This window comes from Staurois parvus, unplaced genomic scaffold (assembly GCF_062004578.1).
Source record: "Staurois parvus isolate SC_StPar_1 unplaced genomic scaffold, SC_StPar_1.0 ptg000221l, whole genome shotgun sequence".
NCBI lineage: Eukaryota > Metazoa > Chordata > Amphibia > Anura > Ranidae > Staurois > Staurois parvus.
In genome coordinates this window covers 2,876,385-2,896,649 of record NW_028318017.1, presented here as the reverse complement: position 1 = coordinate 2,896,649, position 20,265 = coordinate 2,876,385, and the positions used below count along the sequence as shown (strand labels likewise).

The 20,265-nt window shown below is 45.4% G+C and overlaps 1 protein-coding gene across 1 annotated transcript in view; it reads left to right on the top strand.

Moving 5' to 3' along the window:
* Positions 1-13,092, top strand: part of LOC149460781 (uncharacterized) — a 50,547-nt gene extending 37,455 nt beyond the window's left edge. Inside the window, 1 exon segment of the mRNA XM_089679243.1 lies at positions 11,805-13,092. Coding sequence (XP_089535369.1) covers positions 11,805-12,794 — 990 coding nt within the window. The 3' untranslated portion in view covers positions 12,795-13,092.
* The last annotated feature ends 7,173 nt before the right edge of the window (positions 13,093-20,265 follow it).

Below are 20,265 nucleotides of genomic sequence, written 5' to 3'. Positions count from 1 at the left end.
GGTAGTGAAAACGCTTAACTGGAGGGTGATCAAGGGGTTAAATGTGCCTAACTAGATCTTTGTAAGTGTAGGTGTGCTGTTTGTACTCACACAGCTCTGATTTCTTCTCTCTCTGATCTGAAAATGGCTCCAGGAGAGAAGATCCGTGCAGCTTCTGTGTCTACAAATATGGTCACAGGCTGATCTCTGAATCGGTACAGGTGATCAGCAGGTCCAGGCCAGAAATCAATTGCCTGGACATCATAATCAACTTATTCTGTACCGAATGACAGCACAGTCAGGGGGGTGGGCTTGCAAGAGTACATGTATGTGATCTGGGGCAGCGGGACTGCCCTGCTGCAATATAAGTGCAGTGGGCGGTCCTGAACTGGGCAAAGTGGTTGTAAAGGCTCATGGTTTTTTTATCTTCATGCATTCTGTGTGCAGCAGCTCCCCCAGCCCCCTCAATACTTACCTGAGCCTCATCACAATCCAGCGATGTGAACAATAATCTGGGCTGGCCTGGGTCTCTGCCTCTTCATTGGTTGAGACAGCAAGCGGGAGCCATTGGCTCCTGCTGCTGTCAATCATATCCAGTCAACCAACGAGGAGAAAGAGGGGGCGTGGCCAGGCCAAGGCTCTATGTGTAAATGGACAAATGGAGCAGCGGGTGCCCCCATAGCCAGCTGATTGCTGTGGGGGCACCCAACAGGAGGGATGGGTCAGGAAAGCCTGTGGGGGACCTGAGAAGCGAAGGTTCCCCGTTGCTATGTGCAAAACCACTGCAAACAGCATGTAAGTATAACATGTTTGTTCTTTTCCCCCAAAAAAGTGAACCTTTAGAATTTCTTTAAATTCAGTTTATTTGCTGATGATCTTTTGCTAACTTTGGTCCAACCCAACACCTTTCTGCCAGTCCTATTCTCTATACATTTCCATTTCCTCTGTAAAACAGAATTATAGTTTCTTTGGCCCACCTCCTACCTGGATTATTTGGGCATTCATCTCCCTCGCTTGTACAACACACTCCATGGGGCCAACTACATCCCCACTTTCAAATACTTGAGAGTCCTACTTCTGTCCTGGACTCATCTTCACCTCTCCTGGATAGGGAGGATCAGTGATGTAAAAATGACAATTTTACAAAAACTCCTTTACTTCTTCCATACTCTTCCAATCCCCATCTCCTCCTATACTCTCAAATCTTTTTAAAATCAGGTCTTGTGATTCAACCGAGCAGCCAAAGGGCCACGAATCTCAAGACATGTAATGTTTATACATAAGGAACAAGGAGGTTTGGGTGTTCCAAATTTTACTAAATATTTTTTGGTGCAAAGATTACCCCACTAACCTCCCTTTACACTCAAACATGGCCCTTTATGGGTTGACTTAGAAGCATTGCTCTGTTCTCAAAATCTCATCGTTCACTCCCATGGCTTCCTCCAAAATCCAGACCTCTGTCTATCAGCCTCTTGATGGGTCACACGCTCTGCACCTATATTCCAGCAACTTCATATCACCTCACTTGCCTCTCTTTCCTCTTTTGGGCGATCCAATATTTCCTCAGGGTTTAGAGTCTCATCACATTTCACAGGTGGGCTTCCCACAACTTCCATTACATTTACTCTTTTATTGCTGGTTGCTCTGTATACACCCAGAAGGAAATTTAGAAAAACTACCAAACCCCACCCACTGAACATTTTTGTTTCCTCCAAACTAAACACTGGATGACTACCATCATTACTAACAAAGATCTTTGGACTCAACTCTCCTATTTTGAACATATCTACCAACGCACTCCTCTTGCCCCCAAACTTACCTCAATTATCACAACTGAATGATCTTAAAAGTCCTAGAATCCCGGCCCCCCCAGGCCACCTGTTGGGAGGTAACCTTGATTATGAGTTAACCTTAGACCTGCATTCTAGGGGAGTAGCGCAGATTTACAGGAACTAGTAGTGCTGTTTGGTCTACTCTGCCCTTCATCCACTGGGCCCACAATGGATGGCTTGGCTGACCCCAGTACTACAGCTGTACCACCCAATTGTCCCCCATCTTGTGAATATCATTGGTGGGGTTAGGGCAGGGGTCCTCAAACTATGGCCCGCGGGCCACATGCGGCCTGCCGAGGACATTTATCTGGCCCGCCGGGCAGGGGCGTATCTGCCGTGAGGCAATGGACTAGGGTTTGGCAGGTCGGGAGAGCTCGGCAGGGCTCGGGTGGGAGGCAGGAGGATGGGATCAGCAATTCTAGAACAGGGGAAGGTGGGCTTGGCTTATGAACCCGCACCACTCACCTGGCCTCTCTGCAGCCAGCCGGCCATCTATTCTGATCAGTGCATGCAACCATCATGGCCGAAGGGCGGAGCCTAGAGCTGACCATGAAGAGGGGGAGCAAGAGAGGAGACTCCATCGCTGCATGTCGGGTAACTATTATAACATAATAGTTAAAAGATATAAAATAATGTACTCAATATTATGTAAAAAACTATTCTTCTGTACATATCTTATATTTATATTCACACCTATAGTTTACAACCTCGAATAGATAAAATTTCGTAAATAAATATATAGATAAAACTTGGTGAGCTACCCAGTGTAAAGATAATAAAAAACACCACTCCCTGAGGTCTAGGATATTTATAATACCTGTAAATGATTTTCCTTACTATCATGATGGGTATTTAAAATTAGTAATATAATAAAATTCATAACCATAGACCATTTAATTTCAAAATTAGATAAATATTCCCATGACTGTTGTGATTAGTTGTAAAATGAGGAGAGTTAACTAGTGTCTATATAACAATTAATATCTAATTCCACATTCAAGCCTAACGGTGCCGAGGTACGCAACAAATAGATCCATTTAGTTTCTAGTCTCGATACCGCACGGCGTTTAAAAATACCCCTCCAATGGCTATTTACAATGTCAATTCCAATAAATTTCAAACCATGTGGGTTTTTCTTATGGGCTTCCTTCAAATGCATCGATACTGAGTGGTCTTTAAACCCTTTTTTTATATTCGAAAGATGTTCCCTGAGTCTATCCCGCAACCTTCTGGTGGTTCTACCAATGTATTGTTTCCCACATTTGCATTCCAGTAGATATACCACATGAGTACTGTAACATGTTATCGTTCCTTGGATGTCATATGTTTTACCGGTGATGTTGGAGTGGAAACTCTTAACTGTTTTTTTGCGTATTCCCTCATTTGAATATATGTGGTTAATCTGGGTTCACTATATATGTGTGTATCATCATCTGCTGGAGATAAAAGACGTCACAGTGACTATGGAGGAAGAGGATGGACGTGACCATGGAGGAAGAGGACGGACGTGACTATGGAGGAAGAGGACGGACGTGACCATGGAGGAAGAGGACGGACGTGACTATGGAGGAAGAGGACGGACGTGACCATGGAAGAAGAGGACAGACAGGACTATGGAGGAAGAGGATGGACATGATGGGGGTTACTGGGTGTAAATAGAACATAACATCTTATTACCTCCTCTGCTGCCACTTCCACCAATGTCTCCTCTCCACTTCCTGTCAGTACCTGACATCACTTCCTGTCTGTACCTGACATCACTTCCTGTCTGTCTTCCATAGAGACTTCCTGTCTGGGTAGAAGTGAGATCCCCACCTTGTGGAGCTCAGAGGAACTGCAGCCCTGAGAAGCGTCTGGTAGTGTGACCCCGGCCTTGTGCTGGGTGTGTATGGACTGTAGATCCTTATAGAGGGGTCACCTCCACTCCCACCAAGGGGGACAGAAATATATGACTGCTTGGGGGAGGGATTTTGGCTCCTCTTATTTTGCAGTAAATGTGATTGCATTAGTCCCGTTGATTTTCGTATTTCCGTGTAATAAAAGGTGTCACATGATGTCGGGTTCCCCTTTCTCTCCTCCCTGAGTGTGTATTTAGAGGCGGAGCTCCTGCTGGAACAGCGGTCAGAGGCGGAGTCTAGGAGGGAGACTGACAGAACCCGCAGCGGACTTGCAGGAGTGAGCGAGGAGGATCCGGTTCCTTTACCATCGGAGATGAGGAGAGTGTGAAGGATGTTTCTGACTCTGGGAGCTGAAAAGCTGGGAGTCCTATTGGTGTGGTGAGGGGGAAGCACTACTAGGGGGCGCCCTCACCATCCCGTGTACAAGAGGTGGAAGAAGGCGTGGCTACACTACAGCTGACAGTTTGGAGGGCGGAGCACTTTCACAGCTCATCAACTTTTCACTGATTGGTGGATTTTTGGAGTAAAATAAGTGGATTGAAGTAGATGCAAAGTGGAAGCAGTGGACTTGCAGAGAACACTATGCTGAGCACACAATATTGTCTGTCTCCATGGATTTGCACAGGATTTGAGATGATTTCCTATAGCAGCAAATCTGATGAGATGAATGAAGTGGGTGTAAAGTGGAAGCAGTGGATGTGCAGGGAGCAGCATCTTGAGCACAAAGCACTTTATGTTGTGGATGGATTTGCACACGGTTCAGTTTCCTTCATTTATTGATAAACCCCATAAGACCAATGAAGTGGGTGTAACGTGGAAGCAGTGGATGTGCAGAGAATAGGATTTGGAGCCCCGAGCTCTTTATCTCTGAATGTCTCCACATATTTGTAGTGTATTTGTGATGATTTCTGTGCACACACAATAGGACAGCGCTGTGACACATAATGCTCTTCTAGATGACAGGGAATCCTTCCCTTTGTTACAGCAGCAGTCCGCTAGAAGGTTTTTGTAGGTTTGGAGTTGTTACACATAGCGCGGGTTTTATCCATTTATAGTGATGACATCATTGCCCAAATCTGGGGGTCACCAGCCATTTCCACCCTTTATTCCCAGCTGGGGGGCTTTGTATCCATATACCAGATGTTCTACAGGACTAAATCTGCCATCAATGTTACTGCAAAATCAAAGGAGCCAAAACCCCTCCCCCGAGCAGTCATATATTTCTGTCCCCCTTGGTGGGAGTGGAGGTGACCCCTCTATAAGGATCTACAGTCCATACACACCCAGCACAAGGCCGGGGTCACACTACCAGATGCTTCTCAGGGCTGCAGTTCCTCTGAGCTCCACAAGGTGGAGATCTCACTTCTACGGAGACAGGAAGTCTCTATGGAATGCAGACAGGAAGTGATGTCAGGTACAGACAGGAAGTCTCTATGGAAGACAGGAAGTGATGTCAGATACAGACAGGAAGTGATGTCAGGTACAGGCAGGAAGTTCCAGGGAGAGGTGAATCAGGAAGAAGTAGAGAGTCGACATTCCTGTATGTGGCAGCAGAGGAGGTAATACGTAGATGAACCCCTTCAGGGGGAGGAGTTGATGATAATATATTTGCTCCCAAAGCTGGCCTACATGGTTCAGTTTTATCGTTCAGCCAGCGGGATGAGCATAAAAACTGAAGCGATTCCCCCATCCACACATTGGAGGTGGATGGGGGAATCCTCCCCGCTGCACTCTTGTATTCTGACAATGGGGGGACTCCTCCACTCTCAGAATACACAGATCAGCACTGAAGCTATTGGCTGCAGCCGCTGGGGGAGTGGCTTTTATCCGGCAGTGGCCACATATGGATGGAAATGTGAGCGATCCCTGCTGAACCAGCTGAATTTCCATGGATCTATGGTCACCTTCAGTGACTTCCTCCCCTCCTCCTCATCTCCTTCATGATGGAAGTCATGCTGAGATCATCTCCCATTGGCTGAGCAATATTCTCATTTGTCTCTCAGCTCCTTCTTGCTATTCCTCGTCCTGCCTGTTGTTTCCTTGGATTGATTTTCTGTGTAGTGACCCCGGCTTGGTCTCTTGGATGCGCTCGTCTGTTGCTTGCCCTGACCTTTCTCCTGATTCCTGGATCTCCTCCTCATCTCTCCTCCATATCCTCTTACACAGCTTTTCTCCACACCTGCAGTGACCCTGGGGGGAGGAAACTTGGCACCAGCAAGCCGCCAAATCCATCCCCACCATTAGGGGCTCTGGAGACAATTGTCTGCTATTTACACTCCGTTCCTCCGCACGTCACCTGATCACATGACAGCTTACTTCCACAGATTCCGGACAGATTTCTGGATGGTAAAGGTCAAAGTTCACGCTTCAGTTTAGGAGAGGTAGGACGCACCCAAGAACAATGATTTGGTTTGCATGGGAGCCTCATAGAGGACCCCTGAAATCTCGCTATCCAAATGTCCCTCCATCCAGAGTCTATATGTCCTATGACATCACACTGACCCCACAGCTCCTCCCCCAATGTCCCTCTATCCAGAGTCAGAGAATCCTATGACATCACACTGACCTCACAGCTCCTCCTCCCAATGTCCCTCCATCCGGAGTCAGAGAATCCTATGACATCACACTGACCTCACAGCTCCTCCTCCTAATGTCCCTCCATCCAGAGTCCAAGAATCCTATGACATCACACTGACCTCACAGCTCCTCCTCCCAATGTCCCTCCATCCAGAGTCAGAGAATCCTATGACATCACACTGACCTCACAGCTCCTCCTCCCAATGTCCCTCCATCCGGAGTCAGAGAATCCTATGACATCACACTGACCTCACAGCTCCTCCCCCCAGTGTCCCTCCATCTGGCTTTTTTCTGTTCCTCTTAGGATGTGGGGCCCCTTGGTATCCTCACATGTAAAGTGGGACTGTTGGTCCTGCGTTGTATGTAATGACATCAGAATGCTGCAACAAGCCTATACCCTGCCTAGTGTGGGGGTCCTGTGGGGGGGAATTATACCTCAGCCTGAAGTGGGGCTTTAATAAAATGGAGACCTGAATGGAGAGGTGAGGAGGATTCTGGGAATATCATTTGATGTGACTATTTGTGTTCAGATGTAGAGTTTTCCTCCTGTGAAGTCTGGAGATCATATGACATCACATTGCCTCCACCTCCCTCCCTGATAGAAGAGAGAAAGAAGAAGAAGATTCTAGAAGTCACCAGAGAGATCACTGAGCTGCTGACAGGAGAGGTGAGCGGTGCCGGGAATTCTGGGACATTCTCCAGTAACAGACAAGGGATGTGTCTGGATGGTGACTGTATCATTGTGTGTGTCAGGTTCCTATAAGGTGTCAGGGTGTCACTGTCTATTTCTCCATGGAGGAGTGGGAGTATTTAGAAGGACACAAGGATCTCTACAAGGACGTCATGATGGACAATCAGCCGCCCCTCACATCACCGGGTAAGAGGAGACTTTATTGTAAAGGAGAGAGCAGTACGGAGGATCCACCTAGATCCCCCATCATCTGATAAACACATAGAAACAATGGATTCAGTCAGTGTGTGTGTTTCCTACAGATGGATCCAGTCATGGGAACCCACCAGAGAGATGTCCCCGTCCTCTGTATTCCCGGGATTCCACACAGGAAGGTCACACCATCCCTCACCATCATCAGGTAGATGAGGAACAATCACTGATAGTATCATTAGCATCTGTACATTATCTGCATTGTTACCATTGATGTCATTTTTATTATATATTCAGAGTGGAAACCTGAGAGATCCTAAAGTAGAGGTTAAAGAAGAGATAAAAGAGGAGGAGGATGAGGATGGGATGAAGAAGTCAAACTTTCTAAAGCAACACAAAGAACTGTACCAGGACACCATGGTGGAGTCATCCAGCTACAGGAACCCACCAGAGAGATGTCCCCGTCCTCTGTATTCCCGGGATTCCACACAGGAGGGTCACACCATCCCTCACCATCATCAGGTAGATGATGACAATTATTGGTAGTTGTGATTTATACACAGCATGTTTGTTACAATGAATGTTTTATTATATCTTTCAGAGTGGAATCCTCGGGGATGATAATATTGATGTTAAAGAAGAGTATAAAGAGGAGGATGAGGAGTATGGAGTGATGGAGGAGTTCTCAGAAGGACACAAGGATATGATGGAGCCACCTAATACCAGGAACCCACCAGAGAGATGTCCCCGTCCTCTGTATTCCCGGGATTCCACACAGGAAGGTCACACCATCCTTCATTGTTACAAGGTTGGTGGGATGGAGCATCTAAATCACAGACTCGTAGAGATGACGTGTTAATTTTTATGTGACCTTACATTTTACAGATGATATTTTCTCTCATTTCCTTGATTTAGAGTGGAGATCCAATCGATATAGAATTTGAGGTGAAATCAGAAGAAGAAGAGGCGTATGTGAGGGATGATCAGCAGTCTATGGAGGAGGATGGAATAACGGGGACATTTATAGAGGAGGACACTCCTACAGAGATCAGCACAGGTGGGTCATGAACACTAAATCCATTCCTCCACCCATACTGCTCACTGATTGGTCCAGAGTAGGGCGGGGACTGGGTGATATCAGCCTGTAATCCCCTGGTCACTTTCCTGAGCTGTGTTCCCCGTCCTGTATTCCTGGATTTCTCTCGGATAATCTTCCTTCTCTGTGCTGCAGACACAATTTATGTATCTAGACTGGATTTATGGAGGTTCTGGGGTTCAGCTGGCAGCAAAATGTTGATATATTTATATAATCCTGCCGCGCTCAGAATGTCAACCTCTAAATATTGCGGCTAACACCCTGCCACATTGGACAATATTGAAATATAGTACCTTGGTGCTGCGCTAATAATTAATCCTTTGGAATAAAATAAGCAGGGCAAGGTTTGGTTCATAAAGCAGAGAGCAGGACATGATGAAAATGTTTTGTTAAAAAGAGCAACAAAAAGGATTGGCTATTTCCCGGATGTCTCTGCGGTGGCTGCTTGTGGTGCCTTTTTCCACCAGTGAGGGGGATTGACTCTGCGTTGGACCTTGTGTCTGTGGGAAGGGGTCCAGGTAGCAGTACGGTGTGGTACTATTTGAAAAAGCGCTTTGACCCTGTGGGGTCGCTTCATAGAGGTGAGGGGGCATTTCACTCAGTGCGGGATTCCCTATGTCTAACAGTTCATATACGTATATCCACTAAGGACTACAAAACACCTCCACCATTTAGGTGGTTTTGGACTTTAGGTTTATTTTGGATGAGATTCACACTACAAATTGGATATAATTTGATATGATTTTTGTTTTTTTATGTCACAGAATCACGTATATATCACTTATTTCCAATTTTTATCCCTGCATTTGGGGTCACGTTAAGCAGTTTATTTGTCTTTTCTGTTTTTTATGTTTATAGGCTGTGTGGCTTATAAATGCTTCACTACATACAAAGATTCTGTTAGTGTCACTTAGCCGCTAATTTTCACTTTATCCCCAATTAGGGGTCACTGCTCTATGGTTCACATTTTTTTTTATTAGTCATTTATCTGCAGAATTTGCATTTTTGATTATGTTGTGTTATACTAGCTTTGTGGTTTTTCATGATTAACCTCCTTAGCGGTATTCCCGAGTGTAGCTCGGGGTAAAATTTCAATACCAAGATCGGTAACCCCGAGCTACACTCGGGATACCATGCGGCGTTGCTCAGGGGTTCCCTGCAGCACTTACCTTGTCCTTCGCTCCCGCGATGTGTCCCCTGCAGCGTCCCCGGCCATCTGCTCCGGCCGATGCCGGCATCCGGCTTCCGTGTTCCAGTCCCTGTGACGTCGGGACGTACGGGCGGTGGAACCGGCAGGAAATTTGAAATTTTTTAAAAATGTCATTTTTGCTGTCATTGCTGTTTCAATGCATTTCACATACATTTTGTCCCGAGTGCTTTGTCCTGTGCCCTGCCTGCATTTTGACTGTTCTTTCTGCCTGAAAACTTAGAAAAGTCCATGGCGTCCAAAAAGCGTCCCTTTAGGTCAAAAGCGGTTTTAGACCGGCTAGAGAACAGCGATAGTAAATCAGAACCACTTGCAGAATTGAGTGATAATGATTCGTGGGGGAAATTCCTCATCAGACACTGAAAACGATTTTGCGACTTTGCTCAGCGATGTGCGAACTTGCCTCTGTATTTCAAATTTCAGTGTTTTTGGTTTGATTATATTATTGAATCAAATTTATTATTATTTTTTATGATTATTTATTAAATTATAATTTATGATTTCATGTTTCAAGTTTTATCCTACATGGAATGTTTACTAGACTCTTGTTCGGACAGATTTCAGTGAGTTATTCCTAAAAATTACAGCCTACAATAAAAAACGACCTATTTCCATGCAAAAAAATGTACCGCTTTCAGCACAAAAAATCGGAAAGAATCAGAACGCCGAGGAGGTTAACCACTTTTTTCAATTTTTTTTTCGTCACTTATGAGCACTATAAGTGTTTTTTTGGTTAGTTTTCTTGGCAATTACCAGTTTGGCATGGAATATACCTGCAGGTATATTTTCTGCATCACTAGTCATTTGTGCAATTTAGCACAGTAGTGGTGGGATTTTATTTTATTACTTATTTGGCACTTATTAAGGATTGTCACTTATAAATCACCGATTTAGGGTTTTCTTAGGTTACGCCTTAGATATATTTCACCATCATATATGATTTTGCACATTCATGTGTATTCTATTCTGTATATCTTTTCATATATAATTTGATATCCATTAGTAATCTATTTAATGTGCATGTAGGTAACACCCTAGATCTAGTACTTTGGGGGTTCCATGGTTATATAGTATTTTCATGTGTATTCATTCTGTGTTTATTTTTTAGATTTATGTGCTCTTTTTGTGATTTTTTTTTTTCCTTATTTTATTCCAAAGGATTAATTATTAGCGCAGCACCAAGTTACTATATATAGCAAAATGTTGATGTTCACTCTAGGTATTGATTGACCTTGGTCATGTGTATTGGGTCTTTTACCCCATATCCTGGGGCTAACAGGATCTCTGACAGAACAATTCTCCCAGGGTTACTTACTCTGTGGTCTGCTGGCTGTGCCGGGTGGAGGGATATGTCTGTATAGTCTCAGCCCCAAGTCACTGAGTGCAGTCTCAGGAGATGGGAGGCAGCGGTGTGGGACCTCTGCAACTTGTCTACAGTAAACATTTAATCTTCCACTGATTACTGAATACCAATATTATGAGTCCTGATCCTTACACAGTATAATTTATATTGTATATTACATACTCCTGACCCCTGCACTATATACTCTATGTTGTACATTACATACTCCTGACCCCTGCACTATATACTCTATGTTGTACATTACATCCTCCTGACCCCTGCACTATATACTCTATGTTGTACATTACATCCTCCTGACCCCTGCACTATATACTCTATGTTGTACATTACATACTCCTGACTTCTGCTCTCCTCCCTCCCCCACTGCTATATATACACATAATATGGATTCTCTTTTGTTACACCCATTTCCTCCCAGCTGGACATTTTATATCGGATGATGTGATTGGAGCACAGACTTTTACATGGTGATAATAATGTGATAACATCCTCCAACTTTGGACCCTTAAACAGAAAGTGATAATGAGGGAGGAGTCAATACCCCAATGATGGTGGTCTTCAGGATCAGTCCAGTCTTCATCTTGGTTGTTCTCCCCCCATCCTCACTCTCTGACCTCTGGTGGGGCTCAGCCCCGCTGTTCTTCATGACTAAATCATGGAGTAAATAAGGAAGTGCAGTACTTCTTGTGTTGGGAAGATGGCGATGAGTGATAGAGGGGGTGGGGACCCTCGTCCTATAATCCCCTCATCACTGTCCCTCCTATAAAAGACAGTTCTGGTTGTTTCCTCACTCTCTGACTAAGGTCCATAAATAAAGAAATGACCTGGTAGGAGATCAGAGGAGACATTTCCTAGTTCCCTTGAGGGTGGAATTGTAACCCCCTCAGAGACCAAGCTGCCTGATGTAGGCGGAGTCCTGCTTTGGGGGAACTGTCTAGTAATCCTCTTTGTCTTTGTATTTTAGTCCATGGCCGGGAGATGAGGAAAACCTCCGAGGATTGTCTCACTTTGTCTCCAGACCGGAAAGTAGAAGATGAGGACATCACACAGTATAGTCCAGGAGAAAACCCGGCTCCCTCCAATGTCCATCCGGCACCACCCAGTGTAGATGGACCATCGGATTCCTCGTATCCTGAGGAACCTCAGACTGTGCAGGACTGGGCCGGCCTTCCAACAGGGAAGAGCTTCTCCTGTCCTGAGTGTGGGAAGGGTTTCCATTTTAAATGCTACCTTGATGAACATAAAAGATCTCACACAGGGGAGAAGCCGTATTCCTGTCCCGAGTGCGGGAAATGTTTTTCAAAAAAGTCCAATCTTAAAAAACATCAGACGCTCCACACAGCTGAGAAGCCATATTCCTGTCCTGAGTGCGGGAAAAAATTTTCACAGAAGGCCCATCTTAGCACACATCAAAGACTGCACACAGGGGAGAAGCCATTTTCATGTTCTGATTGTAGGAAAAATTTTATTCAAAAATCAGAGCTTGTTTCACATCAGAGATCTCATACGGGGGAGAAACCATATTCTTGTCATGAGTGCGGGAAATGTTTTTCATGGAAGTCCAGTCTTTCCGTACATCAGAGGTCTCACACGGGAGAGAAGCCATATTGCTGTCCTGAATGTGGGAAATGTTTTATACAAATATCAGAACTTGTCTCACATCAGCGATCTCACACGGGGGAGAAGCCGTATTCCTGTCCTGACTGCGGGAAATGTTTTTCGCATATGTCACATCTTTATACACATCAGAGATCTCACACAGGGGAAAAGCCATATCCCTGCCCTGAGTGTGGGAAATGTTTTTCACAGAAGTCCAATCTTTCCACACATCAGAGATGTCACACGGGGGAGAAGCCACTTTCCTGTCCTAAGTGCGGGAAATGTTTTTCACAGAAGTCCAATCTTTCAAGCCATCAGAGATCTCACACAGGGGAGAAGCCACTTTCCTGTCCTGAGTGAGGGAAATATTCCTCACTGAAGTCCTGTCTTCCTGTACAAAAGGGGTCCCACACAACCCTGGAGTTGTATTAGTGCCTTGAGTGTGGGAAATGTCTTCTAGATGAATGTTGCTGGACATCCCAGCTCTCATGTGGGGAAGAAGCACACCCTGATATACACCTCAGATATACTCCATGACTGATCTTCATCATGGAAGAAACAGTTCATAAGGAGATCAGAGGTCACCAAAGACATGGATGAAGTGTTGGACCGGGTTGGCCATTGATAGCCGGAGAAGAATAAAAATGGAGTCATGACCTTTCTTTGGCTGAGTACATTTTGTGGTGGGAGATTTCACAAACACTTGGAGGTCTATTTAAAAAAAGAATTAGTTGAACGAATGTGACCGTCATTCTCCCAGCTGTGATGAACATTGGCTGTATTTTATTTCATACTCTGATTTTCTTGGCTCCATCTAGTGGCCATAATGTCGTATTGAGATACTTTTACTGAAGGAGGTATTTCATGAATAATACCTCATTATGGTCACTAAATGGATCTGACTGTCATAGGAAATCAATGTGTTAAATTACGTCCAGAATTATTATTATTATTATACGGTATTTATATAGCGCCAAAGGGTATGCTCAGCGCTTTACAATAGCAAGGGGGACAGAACATGAGACAGAACAGTACAATACAATACACGAGGGGTTCGAGGGCCCTGCTCTTTCGAGCTTACAATCTAGGAGGGAGGGGAAGGTGGTATAGGAGGAAATGGCTGTGGGGGATGGAGTGGTAGGAGGAGTGGAGGAGGTCAGTTGTTAGATGAGGGTGGGGTAGGCTTCCCTGAAGAGGTGGGTTTTCAGGGTGCGCCTGAAGGTGAGGAGGGTAGGTGACAGTCTGATGGATTTGGGTAGGGAATTCCAGAGGATGGGGGAAGTCCTGGAGAAATCCTGCAATCGGGCGTGGGAGGAGGAGACCAGGGAGTTAGAAAGTAGGAGGTCGTTTGAGGAGCGGAGGGCACGGGTAGGGTAGTATTTGTGTATCAGGTCGGTTAGGTCGTTTGGGGCGGCATTGTGAATGACTTTGTAGGTCAGAGTTGGCAGTTTGAATTTGATGTGTTGGGCAATCGGGAGCCAGTGAAGGGATTGGCAGAGGGGGAGGCAGATGTGGAGCGGTTAGTGAGGTGGATGAGTCTCGCCGCTGAGTTCAGGATAGACTGGAGAGGGGATAGCGTTCGTTTGGGTAGGCCAGTGAGAAGGGAGTTGCAGTAGTCCAGGCGTGAGATGATGAGGGAGTGTACGAGTTGTTTGGTGGTGTCGGGTGCGGAACGTACGTATCTTGGAGATGTTGCGGAGGTGGAGCCTGCATGATCTTGATAGTAATTGGACCTGAGTTTGGAAGGAAAGGTTTGAGTCCAGGGTGACACCCAGGACTTTGGCATGTGGGGTGGGAGTGATGGTGGCGAATCTCTATAAGGGCTCGATGAATTTTTGTCACATTCGTCCAATGAATTTTCTATCAGGAGACCCCTTTACTCTCCTTCTTCAGGCATGGATTCATACTAATACACTTCTGACTACAGTAGACATTGAAGGATAGAAGGTGATCTGTATGTAAGCCTTCACCTTGGAAAATAACCAGTTCAGGTAAACATAAAAAAGAAAGGAAAAGCGTTTGTGTATAGATATAAAAACATACAGTCAGGTCCATAAATATTGGGACATTGACACAATTCTAACATTTTTGGCTCTATACACCACCACAATGGATTTGAAATGAAACGAACAAGATGTGCTTTAACTGCAGACTGTCAGCTTTAATTTGAGGGTATTTACATCCAAATCAGGTAAACGGTGTAGGAATTACAACTGTTTGCATATGTGCCTCCCACTTGTTAAGGGACCAAAAGTAATGGGACAGTAATAATCATAAATCAAACTTTCACTTTTTAATACTTGGTTGCAAATCCTTTTCAGTCAATTACAGCCTGAAGTCTGGAACGCATAGACATCAGCAGACGCTGGGTTTCATCCCTGGTGATGCTCTGCCAGGCCTCTACTGCAACTGTCTTCAGTTCCTGCTTGTTCTTGGGGCATTTTCCCTTCAGTTTTGTCTTCAGCAAGTGAAATGCATGCTCAATCGGATTCAGGTCAGGTGATTGACTTGGCCATTGCATAACATTCCACTTCTTTTACCTTAAAAAACTCTTTGGTTGCTTTTGCAGTCTGCTTTGGGTCATTGTCCATCTGCACTGTGAAGTGGCGTCCAATGAGTTGTGAAGCATTTGGCTGAATATGAGCAGATAATATTCCCGAAACACTTCACAATTCATCCGGCTGCTTTTGTCAGCAGTCACATCATCAATAAATACAAGAGAAGCAGTTCCATTGGCAGCCATACATGCCCACGCCATGACACTACCACCACCATGCTTCACTGATGAGGTGGTATGCTTAGGATCATGAGCAGTTCCTTTCCTTCTCCATACTCTTCTCTTCCCATCACTCTGGTACAAGTTGATCTCGGTCTCATCTGTCCATAGGATGTTGTTCCAGAACTGTGAAGGCTTTTTTAGATGTCGTTTGGCAACCTCTAATCTGGCCTTCCTGTTTTTAAGGCTCACCAATGGTTTCTATCTTGTGGTGAACCCTCTGTATTCACTCTGGTGAAGTCTTCTCTTGATTGTTGACTTTGACACACATACACCTACCTCCTGGAGAGTGTTCTTGATCTGGCCAATTGTTGTGAAGGGTGTTTTCTTCACCAGGGAAAGAATTCTTCGGTCATCCACCACAGTTATTTTCCGTGGTCTTCCGCGTCTTTTGGTGTTGCTGAGCTCACCGGGGCGTTCCTTCTTTTTAAGAATGTTCCAAACAGTTGTTTTGGCCACGCCTAATGTTTTTGCTATCTCTCTGATGGGTTTTGTTTTTTCAGCCTAATGATGGCTTGCTTCACTGATAGTGACAGCTCTTTGTATCTCATCTTGAGAGTTGACAGCAACAGATTCCAAATGCAAATAGCACACTTGAAATGAACTCTGAACCTTTTATCTGCTCATTGTAATTGGGATAATGAGGGAATAACACACACCTGGCCATGGAACAGCTGAGAAGCCAATTGTCCCATTACTTTTGGTCCCTTAACAAGTGGGAGGCACATATGCAAACTGTTGTCATTCCTACAACGTTCACCTGATTTGGATGTAAATACCCTCAAATTAAAGCTGACAGTCTGCAGTTAAAGCACATCTTGTTCGTTTCATTTCAAATCCATTGTGGTGGTGTATAGAGCCAAAAATGTTAGAATTGTGTCGATGTCCCAATATTTATGGACCTAACTGTAAATACCTTTTTTCCCTTTTTATAAGTGATCACATTCCCTCTGCTCTCAGCTGCATATGGGGAGGAGAATGGCTGAGCAGGGGGGGAGGTGGTGTCAAGGCAAGTCTTGTCATTGGAGGAGAGCAGGCTGGGTTTCCAGCATGGATGGAGAACTGACCACGAAAGTGACAGGGAAGCAGAGGGACTGGCAGGATCACCGGGGATCTCACACAAAGGAAGCAATACAGGGAGTAGAGGAGACGTCTTCATACCAGGACATGGGACAGCCGGCACAGATCAGGAATATCACATCGACCCCCCCAAGCCATTTCTGACAATTTTTGTTTCCACGTAACAATCAGTATTTTTTGCTAGAAAATGTCTTTGAACCCACAGTGCGCATGCGCTGGGCCGGGACAGGTTATGTACTGACCGCGTTCCGCACATCCTCAAACATCGGAGCTAAATTAAGCAAGTGGGGCAGAGGAGGGGTCCCGGAAACAGCAGCACTAGCTGGGGGAACACCAGATGTACCAGCAGATGGTGGGAATGGTGAAAAAGAATCCCAAACAGCCGTCCCAGCAGCCCAGTCAGACCGCCAGTCCCCTCTTCTGCAGTGGACTCCTCCAACCAAGATGGTACCGGTACAGAAAGCCACAACACATGGTGGCCTGCCACCGCATCAGCAGCCTTCACCTCCACCACAGACAGCTTCTCAGGAGGACACACTTGGAGACCCAATTTCCTCACAGTCCCAGGATGAGCCACAGCAGACGTCACCAGATGAACAACGACAATTCTCTCCATATCCTGGATCACCCAGGGGGTATTGATAGCGCAGCCTCCCCAGGGTCCTCCATGGACAGATACATGGCTGAATGAACTGAACTAGTCTTGAGCCAGAATAGATCCATAGAACACCCACCCCCAGCACAACCTGCTCCATATTCAGGAGATGCAGTACTTCTAGCCAGATTCTCCACACTACTGCAGCAGGAACTCGCTAAAGCTTGTGCCATGATGACCACAGACATCAGAAGTGATTTCCAAACTATAGGAGAAGAATTGGACTCTAGAATCCAAAATGGATGGCACTGTGAAACGTGTGAACCAGAACTCTGACCTGATTTCCACGCTACAAGACCAATTAGACCAGGCTCAGGCCAAGATAGAAGACCTTGAGAAGAAATCCAGATGATATAATTTCAGGGTCAGAGGTCTTCTGAAGTCAATGGTAGACCTGGAGCCTGCCCTACATACCTTGGTGCAGGACCTAATTCCTGACATCACCCCACGTCAGCTGGAATTTGATCATTTTCACAGAGCCCTAACAGCCCCTAGATCCTACAGTTTACCCTGGGACATTATTATCAAACCACATTTCTACAGGATGAAAGAAAAAATAATAATGGCAGCTAGAACCAGACTGTCAGGAATGGACTGGCCAGCAATAGTGGGACTCACCTGCCTTGTGAGCTGCAGTACCAGGGCTGGCCAGCGGGTGCTCCCAGCAATCAGAGACTCAACCTTGCAGCCAGTCAAACACCTGGAACTAATTATACTGGTGTATTTAAGGGACATTCAGACCTGCAGACTCTGCCTTGGTGTTGTGTTTTTCCTGGGCCCTGTATCTTGTTCCTGCATCCTGCTCCTGTTCCTGTCTTGTTGCTGACCCGGCTTGATTCTGACCTCTGCTGACTTCTCCTGTTCTGATCCCTGGCTTGTGACCCCGACCATTCTCTGCCTGACCCCCTGTACCTACCTGCCTGTTAGTTGCTGTACCCTGCTCGTGACCTGACTATTCTCCGCTTGCTCCCCCTGTACCTACCTGCCCGATTGATATTGACCCGGCCTGCCTGACGACGCTTGCACTGTATGTACTGTTATCTGTGGGTGGTTGGTTTGGTTCGTTTGCACTGTGTTATGTTTTAGTATTGCACTGCGTTTATGTTTGTATTGTTAGTGTTAATAAATTGTTTATAACTTATCGGAAGTCTGCGTTTCCCTGCGTCAGTCACACACCTCTGGTCATACCCGGGAAGCCTGACACAGACAGGAACTCTCATTACTCGGACACCAGATCCAAATCTTTGCTGATATCTTCCAACAGATCAACCAAAATAGACGTCCGTTGAATCCACTACTGATGCATCTGATGAACTGCCAGATTAAGTATCACTGGTCATTTCCATTCCAGCTCTCCATTACATGCAAAGGAAAAACTCACTCATTTGCAAGCTTTCAGGATGGAGAAGAAATCCTCCTAGGATTGGGTCTGATCTCTTGGAATTTGCCTTCTAGCAGAGCTCCAGTTACTCTGCCTAGACTTGTGTCATCGTTATGGTCACAACCAACAAGACTCACATCCAAGAAGACCCATCTGCCTACTTGAACACTGGGGAAGGGACTATTATTGGGTAATTCCTTCTGGGGCAGTACTGGCAGTGATATTCATTGCCACTAAGTTTAATTTTATACTTCTTGTTTGATAATTATTATGGTGACTGGACCCACCTGCAACATAGAGCTGTCAATTGGAATGGGAGTTTCTGGAGATTTATGGCAAATTAATGCTTTCTCTACCTTTTCCAACTCCCCTACCCCACCCACCCTCCATCACTCACCCAAAACCCTCCCCACCCTTGCTCTACCCTTAACTGAGCCCTTCACCGCTCCTCTTTCTATAGTCATTAACTCACCAAGTGCCTTCAATGTTACCCCCTCTTTTTGGTTTCATACTAAGGAGACTGGGGGGGGAACTGACCGCACATAAAAATTTCTGTTGTTGATAATATAGTTTAAGGGCTAAATACATTATATGAAACCTTGTCAGGTTAGTCTTGATTTTTTGGAAGGTAATGGGAATTTTTCCCCGGCCTCTCCCATATTATACCCCCTCTTACAGTGAAGTAAATTTGATCCCCTGCTGATTTTTAATGTTTTTCCACTCACAAAGAAATGATAAGTCTAAAAATCGAATGTTCGGTGTATTGTAACACTGCGAGGCAGAATAGCATCAAAAAATTCAAAAGAAATGTTTGGCAACTCAAACTTTCAGCTCCCTCCACAGATTTTCAATCAGATTAAGGGTCTGGATACTGGCTAGGCCACTCCAGGACCTTAATGTGCTCCTTCTTGAGCCACTCCTTTGTTGCCTTGGCCATGTGTTTTGGGTCATTGTCATGCTGGAACACCCATCCACGACCCATTTTCAATGCCCTGGCTGAGGGAAGAAGGTTCTCACCCAAGATTTGACGGTACATTGCCCCATCCATCCTCCCTTTGATGCAGTGCAGTTGTTCTGTCCCCTTAACAGAAAAACACCCCCAAAGCAGAATGTTTCCACCACCATGTTTCACAGTTGGGATGGTGTTCTTGGGGTCATAGGCAGCATTCCTCCTCCTCCAAACACGGCGAGTTGAGTTGATGCCAAAGAGCTCGATTTTGGTCTCATCTGACCACAACACTTTCAACCAGCCCTCCTCTGCATCATTCAGATGTTCAGTGGCAAACTTCAGATGGGCCTGGACATGTGCTTTCTTGAGCAGAGGGACCTTGCAGGCACTGCAGGATTTCAATCCTTGTCGGCGTAGTGTGTTACCAATTGTTTTCTTGGTGACTGTGGTCCCAGCTGCCTGGAGATCATTGACAAGATCCTCACGTGTAGTTCTGGGATGATTCCTCACTGTTCTCATAACCATTGACACTCCACGAGGTGAGATCTTGCACGGTGCACCAGACCTAGGGAGACAGACACTTGTTTTGTGTTTCTTCCATTTGTGAATGATTGCACCAACTGTTGTCACCTTCTCACCAAGCTGCTTGGCCATAGTTTGGTAGACCAGTCCAGCCTACAATCTTGTCCCTGACATCCTTGGACAGCTCTTTGGTCTTTGCCATGGTGGAGAGTTTGTAATCTGATGGTTTGATTGCTCCTGTGGACAGGTGTCTTTTATACAGGTAACACAATGAGATTAGCAGCACTCCCTTTAAGAGACTGCTTCTAATCTCAGCTTGTTACCTGTATGAAAGACAACTGGTAGCCAGAAATCCTGATGAATGATGGGGGATCAAATACTTATTTCCCTCATGAAAATGCAAATCAGTGCATCATTTGTTAGACATGCATTTCTTTTGAATTTTTTTGTTGCTATTCTGTCTCTCAG